Below are 21,107 nucleotides of genomic sequence, written 5' to 3'. Positions count from 1 at the left end.
ATAAGAATATGTACATGTAAGTATATGGATGAGCGATGGCCAAACGGCATAGGCAAGATGCAGTAGATGGTATAGAGTACAGTATATACATATGAGATGAGTAATGTAGGCTATGTAAACATATAAAGTGGCATTAAAAAGAAAGGAGGACCAAGGCACTCTTCATATAATTAATTAAAATGCCTTTTATTAGTATGGCATGTTCAATAGAAACAAAGTTGTTTAAAAACCGACGTGTTTCGGCTGCATGGCCTTCGTCAGGGAGTACGAAGGCATTTTAATTAATTATATGAAGAGTGCCTTGGTCCTCCTTTCTTTTTGATGACCAATTTACACCTTTTACCAAAGAGCACCTTCTATCTACCAAAATATACTATAGTGTACCTTAGTAGCGCTTCCCTTCCTCCTCTTTCTACTATATAAAGTGGCATTGTTTAAAGTGACTAGTGATACATTTATTACATCCAATTTTTAATTATTAAAAGTGGCTAGAGATTTGAGTCAGTATGTTGGCAGCAGCCACTCAATGTTAGTGATGGCTGTTTAACAGTCTGATGGCCTTGAGATAGAAGCTGTTTTTCAGTCTCTCGGTCCCAGCTTTGATGCACCTGTACTAGAGGTCGACCGATTAATCGGAATGGCCGATTAATTAGGTCCGATTTCCAGTTTTCCTAACAATCGGAAATCGGTAGTTTTGGACGCCGATTTTGCCCCCCCCCCCCTTCTTTAAAAAAAAAAAACTAGGCAAGTCAGTTAAGAACACATTCTTATTTTCAATGATGGCCTAGGAACGGTGGGTTAACTGCCTTGTTTGGGGGCAGAACGACAGATTTTTACCTTGTCAGCTCAGGGATTCGATCTTGCAACCTTACGGTTAACTAGTCCAACGCTCTAACCACCTGCCTTCACGAGGAGCCCGCCTGTTACGCGAATGCAGTAAGAAGCCAAGGTAAGTTGCTAGCTAGCATTAAACTTATCTTATAAAAAACAATCAATCAATCATAATCACTAGTTATAACTACACATGGTTGATGATATTACTAGTTTATCTAGCGTGTCCTGCGTTGCATATAATTGATGCAGTGCGCATTCGCGAAAAAGGACTGTCGTTGCTCCAATGTGTACCTAACCATAAACATCAATGCTTTTCATAAAATCAATACACAGAAGTATATATTTTTAAACCTGCATATTTAGCTAAAAGAAATCCAGGTTAGCAGGCAATATTAACCAGGTGAAATTGTGTCACTTCTCTTGCGTTCATTGCACGCAGAGTCAGGGTATATGCAACAGTTTGGGCCGCCTGGCTCGTTGCGAACTAATTTGCCAGAATTCTACGTAATTATGACATAACATTGAAGGTTGTGCAATGTAACAGGACTATTTAGACTGATGGATGCCACCCGTTAGATAAAATACGGAACGGTTCCGTATTTCACTGAAAGAATAAACGTTTTGTTTTCGAGATGATAGTTTCCGGATTCGACCATATTAATGACCAAAGGCTCGTATTTCTGTGTGTTTTTATGTTATAATTAAGTCTATGATTTGATAGAGCAGTCTGACTGAGCGATGGTGGGCACCAGCAGGCTCGTAAGCATTCATTGAAACAGCACTATCCTGCGTTTTGCCAGCAGCTCTGCTGTTTATGAATTCAAGCCTATCAACTCCCGAGATTAGGCTGGTGTAACGGATGTGAAATGGCTAGCTAATTAGCGGGGTGCGCGCTAATAGCATTTCAAACGTCACTCGCTCTGAGACTTGGAGTAGTTATTCCCCTTGCTCTGCATGGGTAACGCTGCTTCGAGGGTGGCTGTTGTCGATGTGTTCCTGGTTCGAGCCCAGGTAGCGGTGAGGAGAGGGATGGAAGCTATACTGTTACACTGGCAATACTAAAGTGCCTATAAGAACATCCAATAGTCAAAGGTATATGAAATACAAATCGTATAGAGAGAAATAGTCCTATAATTCATATAATAACTACAACCTAAAACTTCTTACCTGGGAATATTGAAGACTCATGTTAAAAGGAACCACCAGCTTTCATATGTTCTCATGTTCTGAGCAAGGAACTTAAACGTTAGCTTTCTTACATGGCACATATTGCATGGCACATATTGCACTTTTACTTTCTTCTCCAACACTTTGTTTTTGCATTATTTAAACCAAATTGAACATGTTTCATTATTTATTTGAGGCAAAATTAATTTTATTGATTAAGTTAAAATAAGTGGTCTAGTCTAGGGCACTGCATCGCAGCGCTAGCTGCGCCACCAGAGTCTCTGGGTTCGCGCCCAGGCTCTGTCGCAGCCAGCCGCGACCGGAAGGTCCGTGGGGCGACGCACAATTGGCCTAGCGTCGTCCGGGTTAGGGAGGGTTTGGCCGGTAGGGATATCCTTGTCTCATCGCGCTCCAGCGACTCCTGTGGCGGGCCGGGCGCAGTGCGCGCTAACCGAGGGGGCCAGGTGCACGGTGTTTCCTCCGACACATTGGTGCGGCTGGCTTCCGGGTTGGAGGCGCGCTGTGTTAAGAAGCAGTGCGGCTTGTTTGGGTTGTGCTTCGGAGGACGCATGGCTTTCGACCTTCGTCTCTCCCGAGCCCGTACGGGAGTTGTAGCGATGAGACAAGATAGTAATTACTAGCGATTGGATACCACGAAAATTGGGGAGAAAAGGGGGGGAAATTTAAATACAAATAAATAAATAAATAATAATAAATAAGTGTTCATTCAGTATTGTTGTAATTGTCATTATTACAACAACAACAAAAAATTGGCCGATTTAATAAAAAAAAAAAATATATATATATATATATAATTTAAAAAAAAATATATAAAAAATAATTAATTTAATCGGCATCTGCTTTTTTTGGTCCTCCAATAATCGGTATCAGCGTTGAAAAATCATAATCGGTCGACCTCTAACCTGTACTGACCTCGACTTCTGGATGATAGCGGGGTGACCAGGCAGTGGCTCAGGTGGTTGTTGTCCTTGATTATCTTTTTGGCCTTCCTGTGACATCGGGTGGTGTAGGTGTCTTGGAGGGCAGGTAGTTTGCCCCCGGTGATGCATTGTGCAGACCTCACTACCCTCTGGAGAGCCTTGCGGTTGTGGGCGGAGCAGTTGCCGTACCAGGCACTGATAAAGCCCGACAGGATGCTCTCGATTGTGCATCTCTAAAAGTTTGAGCGTTTTTGGTGCCAAGACAAATTTCTTCAGCCTCCTGAGGTTGGAGAGGCGCTGTTGCGCCTTCTTCACCATGCTGTCTGTGTGGGTGGACCATTTCAGTTTGTCCATGATGTCTACGCCGAGGAACTTAAAACTTTCCACCTTCTCCACTACTGTCCCGTCGATGTGGATAGGGGGTGCTCCCTCTGCTGTTTCCTGAAGTCCACGATCATCTCCTTCTGTTTTGTTGATGTTGAGTGTGGGGTTGTTTTCCTGACATCACTCTCCGAGGGCCCTCAGCTCCTCCCTGTAGGCCGTCTTGTCGTTGTTGGTCATCAAGCCTACCATTTAGTGTCGTCTGCAAACTTGATGATTGAGTTGGAGGCGTGCATGGCCACGCAGTCATGGGGGAACAGGGAGTACAGGAGAGGACTGAGAACGCACCCTTGTGGGGCCCCAGTGTTGCGGATCAGCGGGGTGGAGATGTTGTTCCCTACCCTCGCCACCTGGGGGGCGGCCCGTCAGGAAGTCCAGGACCGAGTTGCACAGGGCGGGGTCGAGACCCAGGGTCTCGAGCTTAATGATGAGTTTGGAGGGTACTGTGGTGTTAAATGCTGAGCTGTATTCCTCTTGTCCAGATGTGTTAGGGCAGTGTGATTGCGATTGCGTCGTCTGTGGACCTATTGGGGTGGTAAGCAAATTGGAGTGGGTCTAGGGTGTCAGGTAGGGTGGAGGTGATATGGTCCTTGACTAGTCTCTCAAAGCACTTCATGATGACGGAAGTGAGTGCTACGGGGCGATAGTCGTTTAGCTCAGTTACCTTAGCTTTCTTGGGAACAGGAACAATGGTGGCCCTCTTGAAGCATGTGGGAACAGCAGACTGGGATAGGGATTGATTGAATATGTCCTTAAACGCACCAGCTAGCTGGTCTGTGCAGCTAGGGATGTCGTCTGGGCCGGCGGGCCTTGCGAGGGTTAACACGTTTAAATGTTTTACTCACGTTGGCTGCGGTGAAGGAGAGCCCTCAGGTTTTGGTAGCGGGCTGTGTCGGTGGCACTGTATTGTCCTCAAAGCGGGCGAAGAAGTTGTTTAGTTTGTCTGGGAGCAGGACATCTGGGTCCGCAACGGGGCTGGTTTTCTTTTTGTAATCCGTGATTGACTGTAGACCCTGCCACTTCCTCTTGTGTCTGAGCCGTTGAAATGCGATTCTGTTTTGTCTATACTGACGCTGAGCTTGTTTGATTACCTTGCAGAGGGAATAACTACACATTTTTTTATATTCGGTCATGTTTCCGGTCGCCTTGCCCTGATTAAAAGCAGTGGTTTGCGCGACTGCTGCCATCAATCCACGGTTTCTGATTGGGGAAGGTTTTAATAGTCGCTGTTGGCACAACATCACCGATGCACTTGCTAATAAACTCGCTCACCGAATCAGCGTATGCATCAATGTTGTTGTTCGACGCTATCCGGAACATATCCCAGTCCACAATCTTGAAGTGTGGAATCAAATTGGTCGGACCAGCGTTAAACAGACCTGAGCACGGGCGTTTCCTGTTTTAGTTTCTGTCTATAGGCTGGGAGCAACAAAATGGAGCCGTGGTCAGATTTTCCTTTATGGAGGGCGAGGGATGGCTTTGTATGCGTCGTGGAAGTTAGAGTAGCAATGATCCAGAATTTTCCCCGCCCGGGTCGCACATTCGATGTGCTGATAGAATTTAGGGAGCCTTGTTTTCAGATTAGTGTCTCTAGCGGTGTCTCCTAACCTTCGGGCCAACTGGTGGCAATGACGGGACTGGCTTCCTCTCTCATATCAAAACATACCTGACAGATGGATAGAGAGAGAGCATGATTAAGCCTTTTTTTTTATTCTAACACGGTCAGTCATCATAATCATCAGGAGGTGAAATGCAAAACTGACCTTGGATCATTAACTCTGGGACTACTACATCACTGTATTTCAATGTAAAGCATCTCTTTAATAATACTTCCTGTTGACCCGACCAAGTGACCTCCTACCTATGATCATGCTGTGCCCTCTGTATCAGCCAGTTCAGATGCGGGAAGGGTTTACCAACACAGCTGATATAACCTAAAGGATTTAGGGAGAAGGGGATGAAGTGAAGGGGGGGGGAGAGAGAGACTGTTATTGTGTGTGGTCTCACCTGGTATCCACACTAAGTGGTTACAGAGTACTTTATGCTGAAAAACAGACACATGAGGACAAACAATAGGAGATGTCGTTATTAGACATAAATACCGCTTGATGATGACTTGATCATTTGAATCAGCTGTGTAGTGCTAAGGCAAAAACAAATGTGCACAGGTGTTTGGAGCATTCCAATATGCCACAGCTGTTGAGGTGTCAGGTTCACCTTAAAGGGTGATTATTCCAACTCTCTGAAAATGCTGCAGATTTTCCCGCAGACAAGGTAGGAACACATATCCCACACAGAAGAGGTGAATAGAATTCGACAGGTCAAGGTATCCTTCCTCCAAACTGCAGTAAGTTGTTGTACTGACATGTCACAGCACTCCAAACATCTCTCCATTAGTGTTCCACTCTTACAGAGAGTGAGGGTTTTGTGGGGGGGGGGGGGTCATAATCTCTGTGGCTCTGTGGTCTTCCTCCATGAATAGTGAACACTGAGGTGGGTCCGAGGTTATAGAAATGCAAGTTGTGTGTGGCTCTGAGGTGTCTGCATCACATGCATTCCATAACCACTATCGGAGTAAACCTGAAACATTTAAATAGAGGGCTATGTCTCACCACTTGGTTATTGCAGGGAAATCATGACTTGGCAGCAACAGATAGTCCAATGAAAAATGGCTGAGTGTTTATGTGGTGTAAATCTGTAAATTAGCAGCTGACATCTTTTTTATTTTTATTAACCTCTCTAGGGTACGTGAGACGGTAGCGTCCCACCTCTTCAACAGCCAGTGAAACTGCAGGGCGCCAAATTCAAAACAGAAATCCCATAATTAAAATTCCTCAAACATACACGTATTTTACACCATTTTAAAGATACACTTGTTGTAAACCCAGCCACAGTGTCCGATTTCAAATAGGCTTTACGACCAAAGCAAACCAAACGATTATGTTAGGTGAGTGCCTATTCACAGAATAACACAGCCATTTTTTCAGCCAAAGAGAGGAGTCACAAAAAGCAGAAATATATAGATCGAATTAATCACTAACCTTTGATGATCTTCATCAGATGACACTCATAGGACTTCATGTTACACAATACATGTATGTTTTGTTCGGTAAAGTTCATATTTATAACCAAAAATCGGAGTTTACATTGGCTCGTTATGTTCAGTAATTCCAAAACATCCGGTGATTTTGCAGAGAGCCACATTAATTTACAGAAATAGTCATCATAAATGTTGATGAAAATACAAGTGTTATACATTGAATTTTAGATCCATTTCTCCTTAATGCAACCGCTGTGTCAGATTTCAGAAAAGCTTTACGGAAAAAGCAAACCATGCAATAATCTGAGTACGGCGCTCAGACGACAAATCAACCCAAAGACATATCCGCCATGTTGGAGTCAACAGAAGTCAGAAATAGCATTATAAATATTCACTTACCTTTGATCTTCATCAGAATGCACTCCCAGGAATCCCAGTTCCACAATAAATGTTTGTTTTGTTCGATAATGTCCATCATTTATGTGCAAATTCCTCCGTGTTCAGTACACAATCTAAACTCACGACGCGCGGGCAGGTCCAGGCAAAAGTTCAGACGAAAAGTCATATTCAAGTCCGTAGAAACATGTCGAACTAGGTATAGAATCAATCTTTAGGATGTTTTTAACATAAATCTTCAATAATGTTCCAACCGGAGAATTCCTTTGTCTTCAGAAATGCGATTGAACAAAGCTCGTTCTCACGTGAACGCGCATGGTCAGCTTATGTTCAGCTCATGGCAGACCTTACTCAATCCCCTCTCATTCGCCCCCACTTCACAGTAGAAGCATCAAACAAGGAAGTGCAACATGACCTCATTTCCACTGTATCTTGGATAAGCAAAGAGTTGAAAAACTAAAACCTCAGATTTCCCACTTCCTGGTTGGATTTTGTCTCTGGTTTTTGCCTGCCATATGAGTTCTGTAATACTCACAGACATCTTTCAGACAGTTTTAGAAACTTCTGAGTGTTTTCTATCCAAATCTACTAATAATATGCATATCCTAGCATCTGGGCCTGAGTAGCAGACAGTTTACTCTGGGCACGCTTTTCATCCGGACGTGAAATTACTGGCCCCTACCCAAAATAAGTTAACAGGAAGCCAGTGTAGGGAGGCTAGCACTGGAGTAATATGATCAATTTTATTGGGTTCTAGTCAGGATTCTAGCAGCCGTATTTAGCACTAACTGAAGTTTATTTAGTGCTTTAGCCGGAAAGTAGACATTGCAGTAGTCTAACCTAGAAGTAACAAAAGCGTGGATACATTTTTCTGCATTTTTGGACAGAAAGTTTCTGATTTTTGCAATGTTACGTAGATGGAAAAAAGCTGTCCTTGAAACAGTCTTGATATGTTCGTCAAAAGAGATCAGGGTCCAGAGTAACGCCGAGGTCCTTCACAGTTTTATTTGAGACGACTGTACAACCATCAAGATTAATTGTTAGATTCAACAGAAGATCTCTTTGTTTCTTGGGACCTAGAAAAAGCATCTCTGTTTTGTCCGAGTTTATAAAAGTAGAAAGTAGAAATCCATTATGTGGATATATTGAAGCAACATCTCAAGACATCAGTCATGAAGTTAGAGGTTGGTCGCAAATGGGTCTTCCAAATGGACAATGACCCCAAGCATACTTCCAAATCTGTGGCAAAATGGTTTAAGGACAACAAAGGCAAGTTATTGGAATGGCCATCACAAAGCCCTGACCTCAATCCCATAGCAAATTTGTGGGCAGAACTGAAAAAGCGTGTGCGAGCAAGGAGGCCTCCAAACATGACTCAGTTACACCAGCTGTCGGGAGGAATGGGCCAAAATTCACCCAACTTATTGTAGGAAGCTTGTGGAAGGCTATCTGAAACATTTGACCCAAATTAGACAATTTAAAGGCAATGCTACCGAATACTAATTGAGTGTATGTAAACTTCGGACCCTCTGGGAATGTGATGAAAGAAATAAAAGCTGAAATAAATCATTCTCTCTACTATTATTCTGACATTTCACATTCTTAAAATAAAGTGGTGATCTTAACTGACCTAAAACAGGGAATTTTTACTTGGATTAAATGTCAGGAATTGTGAAAAACTGAGTTGAAATGTATTTGGCTAAGGTGTATGTAAACTTCCGACTTCAACTGTATGTATTACCAACTCCAAGTTCATACATCATTGAAAATGTGTCTATGAATAAGTAAGAATAAAAAAAGTTAATTTAACTTCTTAGATTTGGTGACATTTATACATCTTAGTACCTTATCAATTTATGATTTGTATCAATGTGGACGAGAGACAGGGGAACAGGAACAGAGTATTTTTGCCGAGCAATGCAAAGAAGCTGGATCATTCTGGCAATGATACCAGCATCATCTACACGCTGCTAAGACACCCTAACTCTTTGCATTGTACACGATGGCCCATTGCTCTGAGACTTCCTTTGACCATTCTAAAGCCCGCATTGGAAATCCTTGCCTTCATGGCCCTGACTTTCTGGTTGAACTCTTCATCTGACATATCAGAATAGCATTCCCTGACAGACATATTGTGTTCTTTCATCCTTCAGTAAAAAAAGCTAACCGTTACACTGTCATGAAATATGATTATATATCGACTATGAAACAAATAGGACATGGCCTGCTTATGAGTTGCCATGAAAGAAAGTTAATTAAACTGAAAACGGCGAGAACAGGCGTTCATAGCTAAATGCTTTTGGTTAGCTTGAGAATAATAATTGCATGATTTATCATTCTACGGTATGTATTTAATATAGTAGAATGTTATGAACCGACACTGAATCGTAGGAGCTATGTGAAAGTTGGACGGAAGAATGCCCAGTGCTGGTTACCTGAGATGCCATCATCTCACAGTCCTTTGTAGGTGTCCACTATGACTTCCTTTGAATTGGAAAAAAGTTGCTTTCAGAACAGTTATTGACAAAAGTTTTGCTCTCGACAAAAATACACAAATGTACCTCCATAGCATATAACAATTTGCCTGTGAATAACCAGACCTTCATACAAACTTGCTCTGCAAAATTCTTGACGCACACCTGAAGGTGCTGCCATATCCTGCCAGCACGCTCACAAGCGAGCCACTCAGGCGCAGAATGACACGTGGAAGAGGGCGAGGAACGAGATGGGAGTAACAACAATTTGTTGGGAAGGGGAGCTAATAGCTGAACAATGGACTATTCAACCTTTTACTAAAGAATAGTCTAATAGCCGAGCTAGGTGTGAACCCCACCTATCACAGACCAGATTTGCCCTAACGACCAAGGGATAGCTTGCTACTCAATGTAATAAAGTAATGACTTTTCAAATAAGTTACCTTACACGTTATGTTGGCTGACAATTTGTTAGCTACGCTGTCCTTATGAACCACATAGCATATCATTACAGCAGTATGTACCGGTATGTTAGCTAGCTACCTAACGTTAGTAATTATACAACAAACTTGCCAGTATATTAACTATAGGCTAACTACCCAACGTTTATTGACTTGATTATTCCCGTCATTCTTAGCGTGGTTAAATGGTATAGTCGTTGTGCGTTGTCAATGGCCATTCGGGTGCTTTTGTAAATTTGCTCCTACTCTCTGAGTGTACCAGAGTGCAGAATAATGCATTTACGAGCGCTCAACACCCGTTGAATATGGCCGGTGCCAGTAAACCTCGGCAAAAAAGCGTAATTAAATTGTTTCCAGCAGTCACCAACGCTCTGGTTAACACGGAAACTGCCTAACCAGCTCTGCTAGGGCGAGTAAAATTGTTAGTGGACTCATTTGTGTCTGGAAGTAGCTAGCAAGCTAGCCAACGTTAGCTTGGGTACTTGACTGCCGTTGTAATAAGAATGTGTTCTTAACTGATTCCATATGTGTTATTTCATAGTTTTGATGTCTTCACTATTATAGAACGCTAAAATCAACCCTACTCCTCAGCCCGTACGTCTAGTGTGCGCTCCGAGAGCGAAACGGTCTGAATTTACAAACTTACAATCTGACAATACTCTGAATTTATGAGCGCAGGCACTCCAGATTGAATTGAAGAACACACCCAAAGTCGAAAAATGTCTAACTAGTGATTTGTTATGCTAACTAGCTAGCAAGAAGTTGCATACAGTAGCAACAGCATCAACTTCTGGTAGAGAAGGCAAAGAGCTAGTACGCTCAACTGAAAGATCTGTTACACTACAATTAGGGTTTGGAAATGTTATGCCCCTTAGATATTAATTTAGAATCCTCCAATCGACTTATGCTGTAGCCTACTCCCGACCGTCACGTTGTACAGCGCCATATTTGTACACACCTACTCATTCCAGGATTTTTCTTAATTTTTACTATTTTCTACATTGTAGAATAATAGTGAAGACATCAAAACTATGAAATAACACATATGGAATCAGTTAACACATTCCTATTGACAAGGACAGCCTACTCCTTCCTCTCCGTCGGGGAATTGAACCCCGGTGTCCCGCGTGCCCTCCCCGTCTCTGGTAATGCCAATATGGAAGACTATCGAATGCTTCTCAAAGTTGCCCTCTGGTGGTCAAACTAATACTAACTTGCATTAACAGAAAAAAATGGCTGACAATTAAATAACGTGCCACAGAATGCACCGCAGTATGACACAACTTTTAAATGAGGAACCACTGTACGGTCACTGTGGGGACGACATCGTCGATGCACTTATTGATAAAGCCAATGACTGAGGTGGTATACTCCTCAATGCCATTGGATGAATCACGGAACATATTCCAGTCTGTGCTAGCAAAACAGTCCTGTAGTGTAGCATCCGGGTCATCTGACCACTTCTTTATTGAGCGTGTCACTGGTACTTCCTGCGTTAGGTTTTGTTTGTAAGCAGGTATCAGGAGGATAGAATTTTGGTCAGATTTGCTAAATGGAGGGCGGGAGAGCTTTGTATGCATCACTGTGTGTGGAGTGAAGGTCTAGAGTTTCCCCCCCCCCCCCCCCCCCCTTTTTTCCCCCTGGTTGCACATATGACAGTTAAGCAGCCCCATGGCACTGGAGTGTCTCTGCTACTGAGTAGAACATGTTCTAAGTAAACTTTGTGTGTTTGTGTATCTGCAATAGGAGGATACTTCTGGGATAGACTATAAACACCACAGTAATGTTGGTTGGATGACGCAATTGTTTTGGCGTTCTACTTGCAGTATCTACTATAGAATAATTTCCAGGGGATGCCTAACTATTGTCATGCCCTCTCACATAATTCCTCCAGCATGCATTTCCAGGTCTCTTTTCCTTAACTTACCTTTATCTATATAGCTCTATGTCCACTTACTTATTTGTATATAATGTATGTGAACTCTGTAAACTCCTGTCTGTATTCTGTCTCTAAATGTTGTCCTTCACGAGCAGCACCATAGCACCATATCACCAAGTACAATTCAGAGAGTGTAAATGTCCTTGGTGAATGAAGGTGACTCTGATCTTCAGATTATGGTGGTTGTTGAGTGATGAGGCTGCTCCTGTCTTAGTACAGCAATGCTCCGAAGATACTATAGTGGCTAACACTGTGGTCCACTTCTCCCCCACGGCTCATTTTGGTTAGGCTGAGTCACTTCTGTGAAGATGAAGAGCTTCATCTATAATTGAAGTGAACTCTGCCTGTGTAGTCATTGCGCAGATGGGCCGGTCTGTTGTGTAGATTCCATGCATACAGTAGCATTTTTAATCTAAAAGATGACAAAGGGTAGATTAAGTATTAGGCAACATTTTACAACCGCAAAACTGCCCTTGAGCTCGGCAAAAAATCTTGAATACTCACAATAAGTAGGAATTATAATTTCTCATGGTAAAATGTAAAACATTTTCTTGTATGATGAAAAAATGTGCTTAGAAGTGACCTTCTCTCTCTGTGTGGATCCTGTTCCTGGCATCAGAGAGGCCATTGTTCTGGGCAGCACAGACTTCACAGAGGAGGATGTGGAGCGCATCATGGAGGAGCTGGGGAAAGAGTACAAGGGAAATGCCTACCACCTCATGCACAAGAACTGTAACCACTTCTCCTCAGCTCTGTCGGAGGTAAGGTATACTCTGAACATACCCACTCTCTCTTGCTCCCTCTCTCACCCACTCACGTACATATATTATTTATGCCCAAGCTCTCCTTAAGGAAAGACATAGGCCTATATCCCTGTGTTGTCCAGGGTGCGTCACAGTGGTCCACATAAGACAAGCATCCCCCCCCCCCAGCTCTTCTCTTGTCACCAGGGCTGGGCTAGAACATTCTAGGTCAGTGTGCCTGGATGTAGTGCCACTTTTCCCTGACGTTGAACCTGCCAGGTGCCAGGTCCAGCCTAGCACAGTCTCACAAAGAGCAGAGAAGGAGAATACCTCACCTCCCACGGGCCAGACGACAAATATCTCAACCTGTGTTAGTTCAGTGCATTGAGTAGAAGCCAAGCAATATGAGTTTATAAGTAGTGTTAGAGCAGATTGGTGGAGCGGGTGAATAATGAGTATGATTACACCCAGCATCTGTGTGGCAGACAGGGATTAGAGAGCTCTGCTACAAGCCCAGACACACTGCCCCAGCTGCCAGGCCTGTCATACATCATTGACAGAAACTCCTCCTGACTCATACACCTACATATGCAAATACAACACACACACCTACTAGCAAACACCTACAGACACACTCATTCTCACACACATGCATGCTCACACAATGCATAGGTTCTTAATTAATACCGCTACAAGGTTACCCCTGGAGACGGGGCCTCTTCCCTTCTCTGGGCTTTGGCCTCATGCTTACTAAAGTAACATCCTCCTTGGAAGAGAAATTAAGCTTACCATAACATTTGCTCTGCTCTATTTTACAATGTGACTGAATAGAATTCCTTGCATAGTTAAATGTTTTCTTTTTTCTACTGTATTATTGACTGTATGTTTTAATGTTGATGTCTCTGACACTGATGATGTCTCTGACACTGATGATGTCTCTGACACTGATGATGTCTCTGACACTGATGATGTCTCTGACACTGATGATGTCATCTGCATTTAAAGGCAAGGCAGTGGGCCTGATGACACTCTGGATAAGAACATATTTACAGTGAAACCAGCTCCTCTTCCTCCTCCCCCTGAAGTGTAGAAACACTCATTTACCTCATTGTCTTGTTAACACTTCTACAACCACACACGTCTAGTATGACAATGTATGGCTATATTGTGTAGACTGAGTCAGAGTGTTGTTTTCTAGTCATTTATGATTCCCCCCCCCCCCCCCCCCCCCCCCCCAAGAAATTCTGTGTTAATATAAGCAAATCATTATTCAAGATGTATCTATGCATAGCCTAGATATGTACACTTGTTGTAGAGTCCTCTCCCTATTGGATGATAGAATTGTTCAGGAATAGAATGGGAATGTCCTCCCCCGGTCTGCCTCAGGCATGCAGCGCTTCTCTCCCTTCCTTGTTGTGTGGGAAGTATCTGTTTGACAGTTTCATTTTCTGCCAGCCTGATTTGCTCCTGGGATTATGCACGTTTGCTCCGCAGTGAAGGAATCTGTGAGAGAGAACTTGGAATGGGATTAGCTCTGCAAAGTCCACCACAGATCCCCATCTCTAGATCCCCATCTCAGATCCCCATCTCTATCCCCATCTTTATTTCAGACCTGTAAGGTTTCTGTACTGAAATCCTACATCCAGAACGGCAGCCTGTAATTGTGTTTTTCTCTATGTGGTCTATTTTAGGTGATATTTTGCAGAAATGAAGATACTGTTTGGGAGAACACAGCATTCCCACTGAAACGGATTACTCAACCGTGGAGAATCAGTCCACTGATTGGTGGCCTAGTTCTCATGGGAAGCCTATATAGACGTATGTTTGTCTGTCATTGGTAGCCTACATCAAGCCTCATGAGCTTTGTCTTGCCTTTTCATGTGAAATGTAGGCAAAGACTAACAATCACATTGTGCATTTGAGAACATGAATGTCACTGCTCACAAGGATGTTAACCCATGCACAATTGAAGCCCATCATAGCAGGCTTGTTTGTGTCATTAAGGCTATTTTATAGCTCCATCCCATCAGGCCAGGGCCTCCAGAATGAGGCAGTGGGAATGATTATCCTCCTTCTCTTCTCTGCCTCAGTGCTGCTGCTGTTATCACACTTGGCTAGTTTTTCACAGCCAGAGGCGTTTCCCATCCAAGACTGGGTTTTTCCAAAATGGAATAATTCAATTTGATGTCAGGAGGACTAAAGATAAAATCTACAGCTAATACCGCTTTGAAAGAAAGGGCCATTTGTGTTTCTCTGCATTTACTGGGTCAGTTGTTTGGTGTTCGCTTTGGACCACAAGGTTTGAAAAGATTGGTTTTATGGTTGCACTATTTTCACAGGAAATATATTTTTATTCTGATGTGAGAAATTCTAAGAATGTCGTAGGTGTTAGAGAAGTGATAGGGGACAGATAACAATTCACATAGATGTCTTTGTCAGAGTCTCGAACAGAAGTAAACTCTTCCATTCACTGGGGTGATAAAAGGAAAGGTCCTGGCTAGTGTCCATTAATGAAGTCATTACATTGTAATGATGTCCGTACTTAGCAAGACGATACAGACACACTATTTTCACATTGAAATAGCACCCAGTCCATCAGATGAATAAGGGTCCAATTGAATACAGTCTAGTGCAGTTCATTCTAATACCTCAAGGACCATTAGCTCTATCCTGCTTAGCAGGGCCAAATGCCTTACCGCTACAGTGTCATCAGATCCATTTCCAGTAAGGCCTAGCACTCTAGTATCAGTGCTGCATGTCTCACTGTTCTCTTCCTGTCTATCCATCAGATCCTGTGTGGCAGGGAGATCCCACGCTGGGTGAACCGGCTGGCCTACTTCAGCTCCTGTGTGCCCTTCCTGCAGAGCTGCCTTCCCAAGGAGTGGCTGACCCCGGCCGCCCTGCAGTCTAGCGTCAGCCAAGAGCTCCAGGGGGAGCTGGAGGAGGCAGAGGACGCCTCCGCCTCTCTGGCCTCCATGAGCTCCATGCCTTCCCCCTCCCTCTCCTCTTCTTCTCCCTCCAGGCTGCCCAGAGTTCCCCGACATCAGCCACGCCGATAGGACTAGTCTCAGGGTTCACCATCGCCTTCAGTGACAGGCTCCGGCAGGGCCCCCCCACATGGACAGGCTTACTGTACTGTACACCACTCTGCCAATAGACACTACCCCAAACCCTACCCACCCCCTACCCACCGTCCCTGCCTACTGCGCTCCTGATGAGACTTGCCATCCACCAGCTGCATTGAAGCCCCGCCTACACTGACTTGACAGGCAGACTTGAGGTAATGGCTACAGGCTCAGAGTACTGTTGTTTTACATATAGAAAAACAACATTCAGATCATGTTTTGTCATTTCTTCATTTTATTGGCCTTTATTTTATATACTCAGGACTCAAAAAAAATTCTTCTTTTGCTTTTCTGACACTTTAGTCATCACTCTATATAGCATTTTTAATCCTCTTTTGTTTACAATCTGTTTGTGTGTGTATGTTTTGAGTGTGTTTTACGATTACCGAGAAGCTACCACCTGGGCCAAACTCCTCCACACTTTTCTTACAACACACACAGCTGATGTCTACCCCCGTGGCAGCTGTGCCTGAAGATTTTTACTGTACCTGCTCGTTGAGCTCTGCACTGTTTCTCTATAGTTGACCTGTTTCTCTTTGTAAAGCAGCGTACTCCTTCTTAACCTAGAATAACTAACTTACTTTAGATGTTTTCCACTGTTTTTAGAGTCTTCTGTGTAACTGAAAAGATTTGTATCCCATTTTAAAGTTATTAAAGAAAAATATATGACGTAGATTGTTGTTTTAATGAGTTCTAAACTAAAGGTATTCTCCCTACTGAGCATGGTGCTGATGTCAGTATAGCTTAATTACATTTCAAATAGCCAGGAGGGAGTCAGCCTATTTGTATGCAGACTCCCTCTTCCTCCATCTGGGCTGCTGCTGTTGCACTTGACTGCAATAACATCTCTGTGATGGAAATCTGATTGGCCTCCATTGTTTGGGATTGTACTTGGCACGTACCTATGGCTATTGAACAACACTCAACTTGTATTAACATGACTTTTCCTGTTGAAGTAGCAGTTGTTGCCCAAACAGGATATTTTCCCACAGTATATGAAGGCTCCAGACTGATTAATGTTAGCAAAGAGACACTGTAGATTTCCCACCATTCATGACTCCAAAAAAAACTAGATTCAAGCTTACTGTATTTTCTCTCAAGATGATAAATGTTCTGTGAAACTGACCAACCTGCTCAGGATGTGCTACCTCAATGGGGATTTTCATGGAACTTTGTCAAATGTAGAAGTTCTGGAAAAGTGAGCTGTCCTTCATAACTCAAAAGCCATAGAGCTAACTACTAAATGTAATTCTTAATATTTACTCACTGTGCCTTTTTGACGCTAGATACGCAATCCTGTTGGCCAGAATTTTCCATTTGAAATGAGGTAGCTTAGATTGTCAGACCGCCAGGTCCTTGATCGGTTGCTGGCAGTGTCAACTGTTCTCATTCAGATCTCTGTGTTGACATGTTTTCACCAGCCAAGGCACCAAAGGACCAAGTCCCCTAGATCTACTCTGTGGTGGTGACGTGAGTGACACACTGCCGATATATCTGTCGTGATGGCCTTTTCCTCTGGAAGTCCTGTTTCTGTTACACCTCTGAGGTGTGATGACCCCTAGTGGAGTAGTGAACACATTGCTCTGTGGAGTTTAAATGAAAAATATCTCCATGAACAGTGCTCTCTGTAGCATCAGTTTATTGAATAATGAGGATGAATCTATTGAAAATGATCTATCAAAGTCAAACAACCATTTAAAAATTATTCCTAAGCACCATTGTAACAGGAGAGGACGATTATTGACAGAATTGAGTAATTCTGAATTTGAATTGATTTATAGTCAGTGTTAAAGGCGGGTCTCAGTGACCGTCTCTGACAGAGTAACCACAGTCTGTGTCTCCTCTGGCTGCCTGCTCAGCTTATTTTTACAGCAAAGTAAGGACTCCACTACCTCTCTGGGGCCCTTAGTCATGAAGATGTAAAGGAACGGGTCCACTAGAGGACTCAGATACAGCAACAGATTGGCAATCAGCCCTAAGTAGCATACTTCCTCCTTCAACGACTCGAGCAGAATGTTCAGAATGAAGGGAAGAAACAGCACGGTATAATTGGTCAGGATTGCCGCCAGTACACCCACAGACCTTTTTTTCTCCAATGTAGAAGTTGACCTGAAACATAGCAACACTCTCCACGAGTCGAGGAAGAAAAACAACAGAAAAGGGAAGGGAGTGAGAAGGGCCACTGCAAACCAGAACAAGTATTTAAACACTGCGAGGGCCAGAACAGCGGAGGGCGCTCCCCACATAGCCAGAGAGATGATGGAGGACTGTTTAAGCTTGCTGCAGCAGCTGTAGCACTGGGGGTACGCCACCAGCAGGTGTCGCTCTTGTGCAATGCAAACCATAAAAGTAATGTTGGATATGATGCCAAAATAGAAGATCAGGGTAGCAGTGTCAGCCGATAGGATACTCCCAGTGGCAGCCTGTGGTCTTCCAATGAAACTGAAAATGTCTGAAACAAGAAGGCTGATGACATGGACAGGAACAGGGTTGGGACCCTTGACCAGGTTCTTCATTGTGTAAAGGGCCAATCCAATGGCAGGTAGCCCAATGGCAAAGGTTATCCAGCCAATGACCTCAGCAACACGGTCAAAAGTAGTGTCGGTGTTGTTTGTGTTGTTGTTAACAGACCCTATATTCATATCTTTATCCATGGGGTTCTGGTCACTTGAGGTGGTTTATGATATATTTTTGTGGTGTTTAGTTGCATTTACCGGTATAGTCATTTTGTGACCGTGTCCTCATCTTTCACACACTAGAATGACAGCAACAGGAAGAATGTATTAAATACCTTTGGAAGGAGGATGTGTACAACATTTTAAGTATCACATTTGTTTAGTCTATCAGTGACAGCCTATAGTACATTCTAGGCTACAAACAACATAGGCATTCTCCCAATATCACTTCTATGTCACTCTACTTGTCTTCTTTATTAAGACCATGGTCTAACTGTTGCTTAAAGGCTACTCATATACTTCTGTCTCGTGTTCATGGATATTTTATATTTAAAATGTTTCCTGAATTCCATTCATCCCCATAGCATTTAGATCCTTTGGTATTGCCTCCCCCTGCCAAAAATAGACCGAGATAATCCATGCCCTTACCTGAAGTAGCTTTGGAGAGAACCGCATGGAAAGAGCGTTGTGAGTTCCTCCTCAGTGTGTTTTACCTTGCTGTTGATGGGTGAACGTAAATTACTGTACCTGGATGATCCCCACAGTAGATGATGCGTCTGGTACCAGGTCCGTGCTATGAATTGGATTGATTTGCGTTTGGCTTTTTTATATACATGTTTTATTGGTGCTGAATAGCATGGTCACTTATCTTCCTAGAACTGCTAGATAAGCAGTTTCACAGAAGCTATACAGACTCACATTTCCCTAAGTTCCAGTTGAGCTATGCTGATGGTAATGAAAAGAGTAAATTTGCATTTTGTACTTTGCTCAGTCTATAAGCCAGGGCCTAGTTCCTCCTAACAGACACTGATGTCATTTAAAGACATTCCTGGAACATATCAATGAATCTTAAAGAAGCTCAGTCGTCCTAACCAACAACACTCAAGAGTGGTTGAACTCATAAACTTCCCTGTCAAAGAACTACAGTACCAGTCAAAAGTTTGGACACACCTACTCATTCAAGGGGTTTTCTTTTTTTCTTTTCTATATTGTAGAATAATAGTGACGACATCAAAACTATGAAATAACACACATGGAATCATGTAGTAACCCAAAAAGTTTTAAACATCAAAATATATTTTAGATTCTTCAAAGTAGCCACCCTTTGCCTTGACAGTGTTGCACACTTGGCATTCTCTCAACCAGCTTCACCTGGAATGCTTTTCCAACAGTCTTGAAGGAGTTCCCACATATGCTGAGCACTTGTTGGCTGTTTTTCCTTCTCTCTGCGGTCCAACTCATTCCAAACTGGGTTGAGGTCGGGTGATTGTGTTGGGTATCTCCGGCGCGGCCCACGCTTGGATTGCGTCCTACCTGACAGGTCGCTCCTACCAGGTGGCGTGGCGAGAATCTGTCTCCGCACCACGTGAAACAGCGAGAGACAAGAGATGGACAATTAGCACGACCGGTGGGATGCGGATACTCTCGCTCTCTGAGAGTCCATTCATCTCACATCCTGTGTCGTGAGTGGTAGTTCCAACATTGTTGACAGTATTTTTGCGTTCTAACGCCGTGTCTTTGTGAAACGCAGAGTAAGGTGAACGGATGATCTCCGCATGTGTGGTTCCACCGTGAAGCATGGAGGTGGTGTGATGGTGCTTTGCTGGTGACACTGTCTGATTTATTTTAAATTCATGGCCCTCTTAAATAGCATGCTACAGCGATACGCCATCCTGTATAGTTTGTGCTTAGTGGGACTATCATTTGTTTTTCAACAGGACAATGATCCAACACATCTCCAGGCTGTGTAAAGGATATTTGACCAAAGAGAGTGATGGAGTGCTGCATCAGATGACCTGGCTTCCACAATTTACATTTAACATTTAAGTCATTTAGCAAACGCTCTTATCCAGAGCGACTTACAAATTGGTGCATTCACCTTATGATATCCAGTGGAACAACCACTTTACAATAGTGCATCTAACTCTTTTAAGGGGGGGGGGGGGGGGGGGGGGGGGGGGTTAGAAGGATTACTTTATCCTATCCTAGGTATTCCTTAAAGAGGTGGGGTTTCAGGTGTCTCCGGAAGGTGGTGATTGACTCCGCTGACCTGGCGTCGTGAGGGAGTTTGTTCCACCATTGGGGTGCCAGAGCAGCGAACAGTTTTGACTGGGCTGAGCGGGAACTGTATTCCTCAGAGGTAGGAGGCGAGCAGGCCAGAGGTGGTGAACGCAGTGCCCTTGTTTGGGTGTAGGGCTGATCAGAGCCTGAAGGTACGGAGGTGCCGTTCCCCTCACAGCTCCGTAGGCAAGCACCATGGTCTTGTAGCGGATGCGAGCTTCAACTGGAAGCCAGTGGAGAGAGCGGAGGAGCGGGGTGACGTGAGAGAACTTGGGAAGGTTGAACACCAGACGGGCTGCGGCGTTCTGGATGAGTTGTAGGGGTTTAATGGCACAGGCAGGAGCCCAGCCAACAGCGAGTTGCAGTAATCCAGACGGGAGATGACAAGTGCCTGGATTAGGACCTGCGCCGCTTCCTGTGTGAGGCAGGGTCGTACTCTGCGAATGTTGTAGAGCAAAGAACCTACAGGAACGGGTCACCGCCTTGATGTTAGTTGAGAACGACAGGGTGTTGTCCAGGATCACGCCACGGTTCTTAGCACTCTGGGAGGAGGACACAATGGAGTTGGCAACCGTGAGCGAGATCATGGAACGGGCAGTCCTTCCCCGGAGGAGAAGAGCAGCTCTGTCTTGCCGAGGTTCAGCTTGAGGTGGTGATCCGTCATCCACACTGATATGTCTGCCAGAACTGCAGAGATGCGATTCGCCACCTGGTTATCAGAAGGGGAAAGGAGAAGATTAATTGTGTTGTCGTCTGCATAGCAATGATAGGAGAGACCATGTGAGGATATGACAGAGCCAAGTGACTTGGTGTATAGCGAGAATAGGAGAGGGCCTAGAACAGAGCCCTGGGGGACACCAGTGTGCAGAG

General features: G+C 43.9%; 1 protein-coding gene across 2 annotated transcripts in view; it reads left to right on the top strand.

Moving 5' to 3' along the window:
- Positions 1–16,174, top strand: part of desi2 (desumoylating isopeptidase 2) — a 50,822-nt gene extending 34,648 nt beyond the window's left edge. The window contains exons 4-6 of one of the 2 annotated variants that reach the window (XM_023993551.3): positions 12,253–12,394; positions 14,068–14,194; positions 15,166–15,374. In XM_023993551.3, the coding sequence (XP_023849319.1) occupies positions 12,253–12,394; positions 14,068–14,194; positions 15,166–15,287 (391 nt within the window). In that variant the 3' untranslated portion in view covers positions 15,288–15,374. Of the gene's footprint in view, positions 1–12,252; positions 12,395–14,067; positions 14,195–15,165 lie in introns of both variants that reach the window. The other variant, XM_023993550.3, reaches the window with a different exon arrangement.
- Positions 16,175–21,107: the final 4,933 nt, after the last annotated feature.

This window comes from Salvelinus sp. IW2-2015, linkage group LG8 (assembly GCF_002910315.2).
Source record: "Salvelinus sp. IW2-2015 linkage group LG8, ASM291031v2, whole genome shotgun sequence".
Lineage (NCBI taxonomy): Eukaryota > Metazoa > Chordata > Actinopteri > Salmoniformes > Salmonidae > Salvelinus > Salvelinus sp. IW2-2015.
Note: the sequence above shows the minus strand (reverse complement) of the source record. Positions and strands in the feature narration are given on the sequence as shown.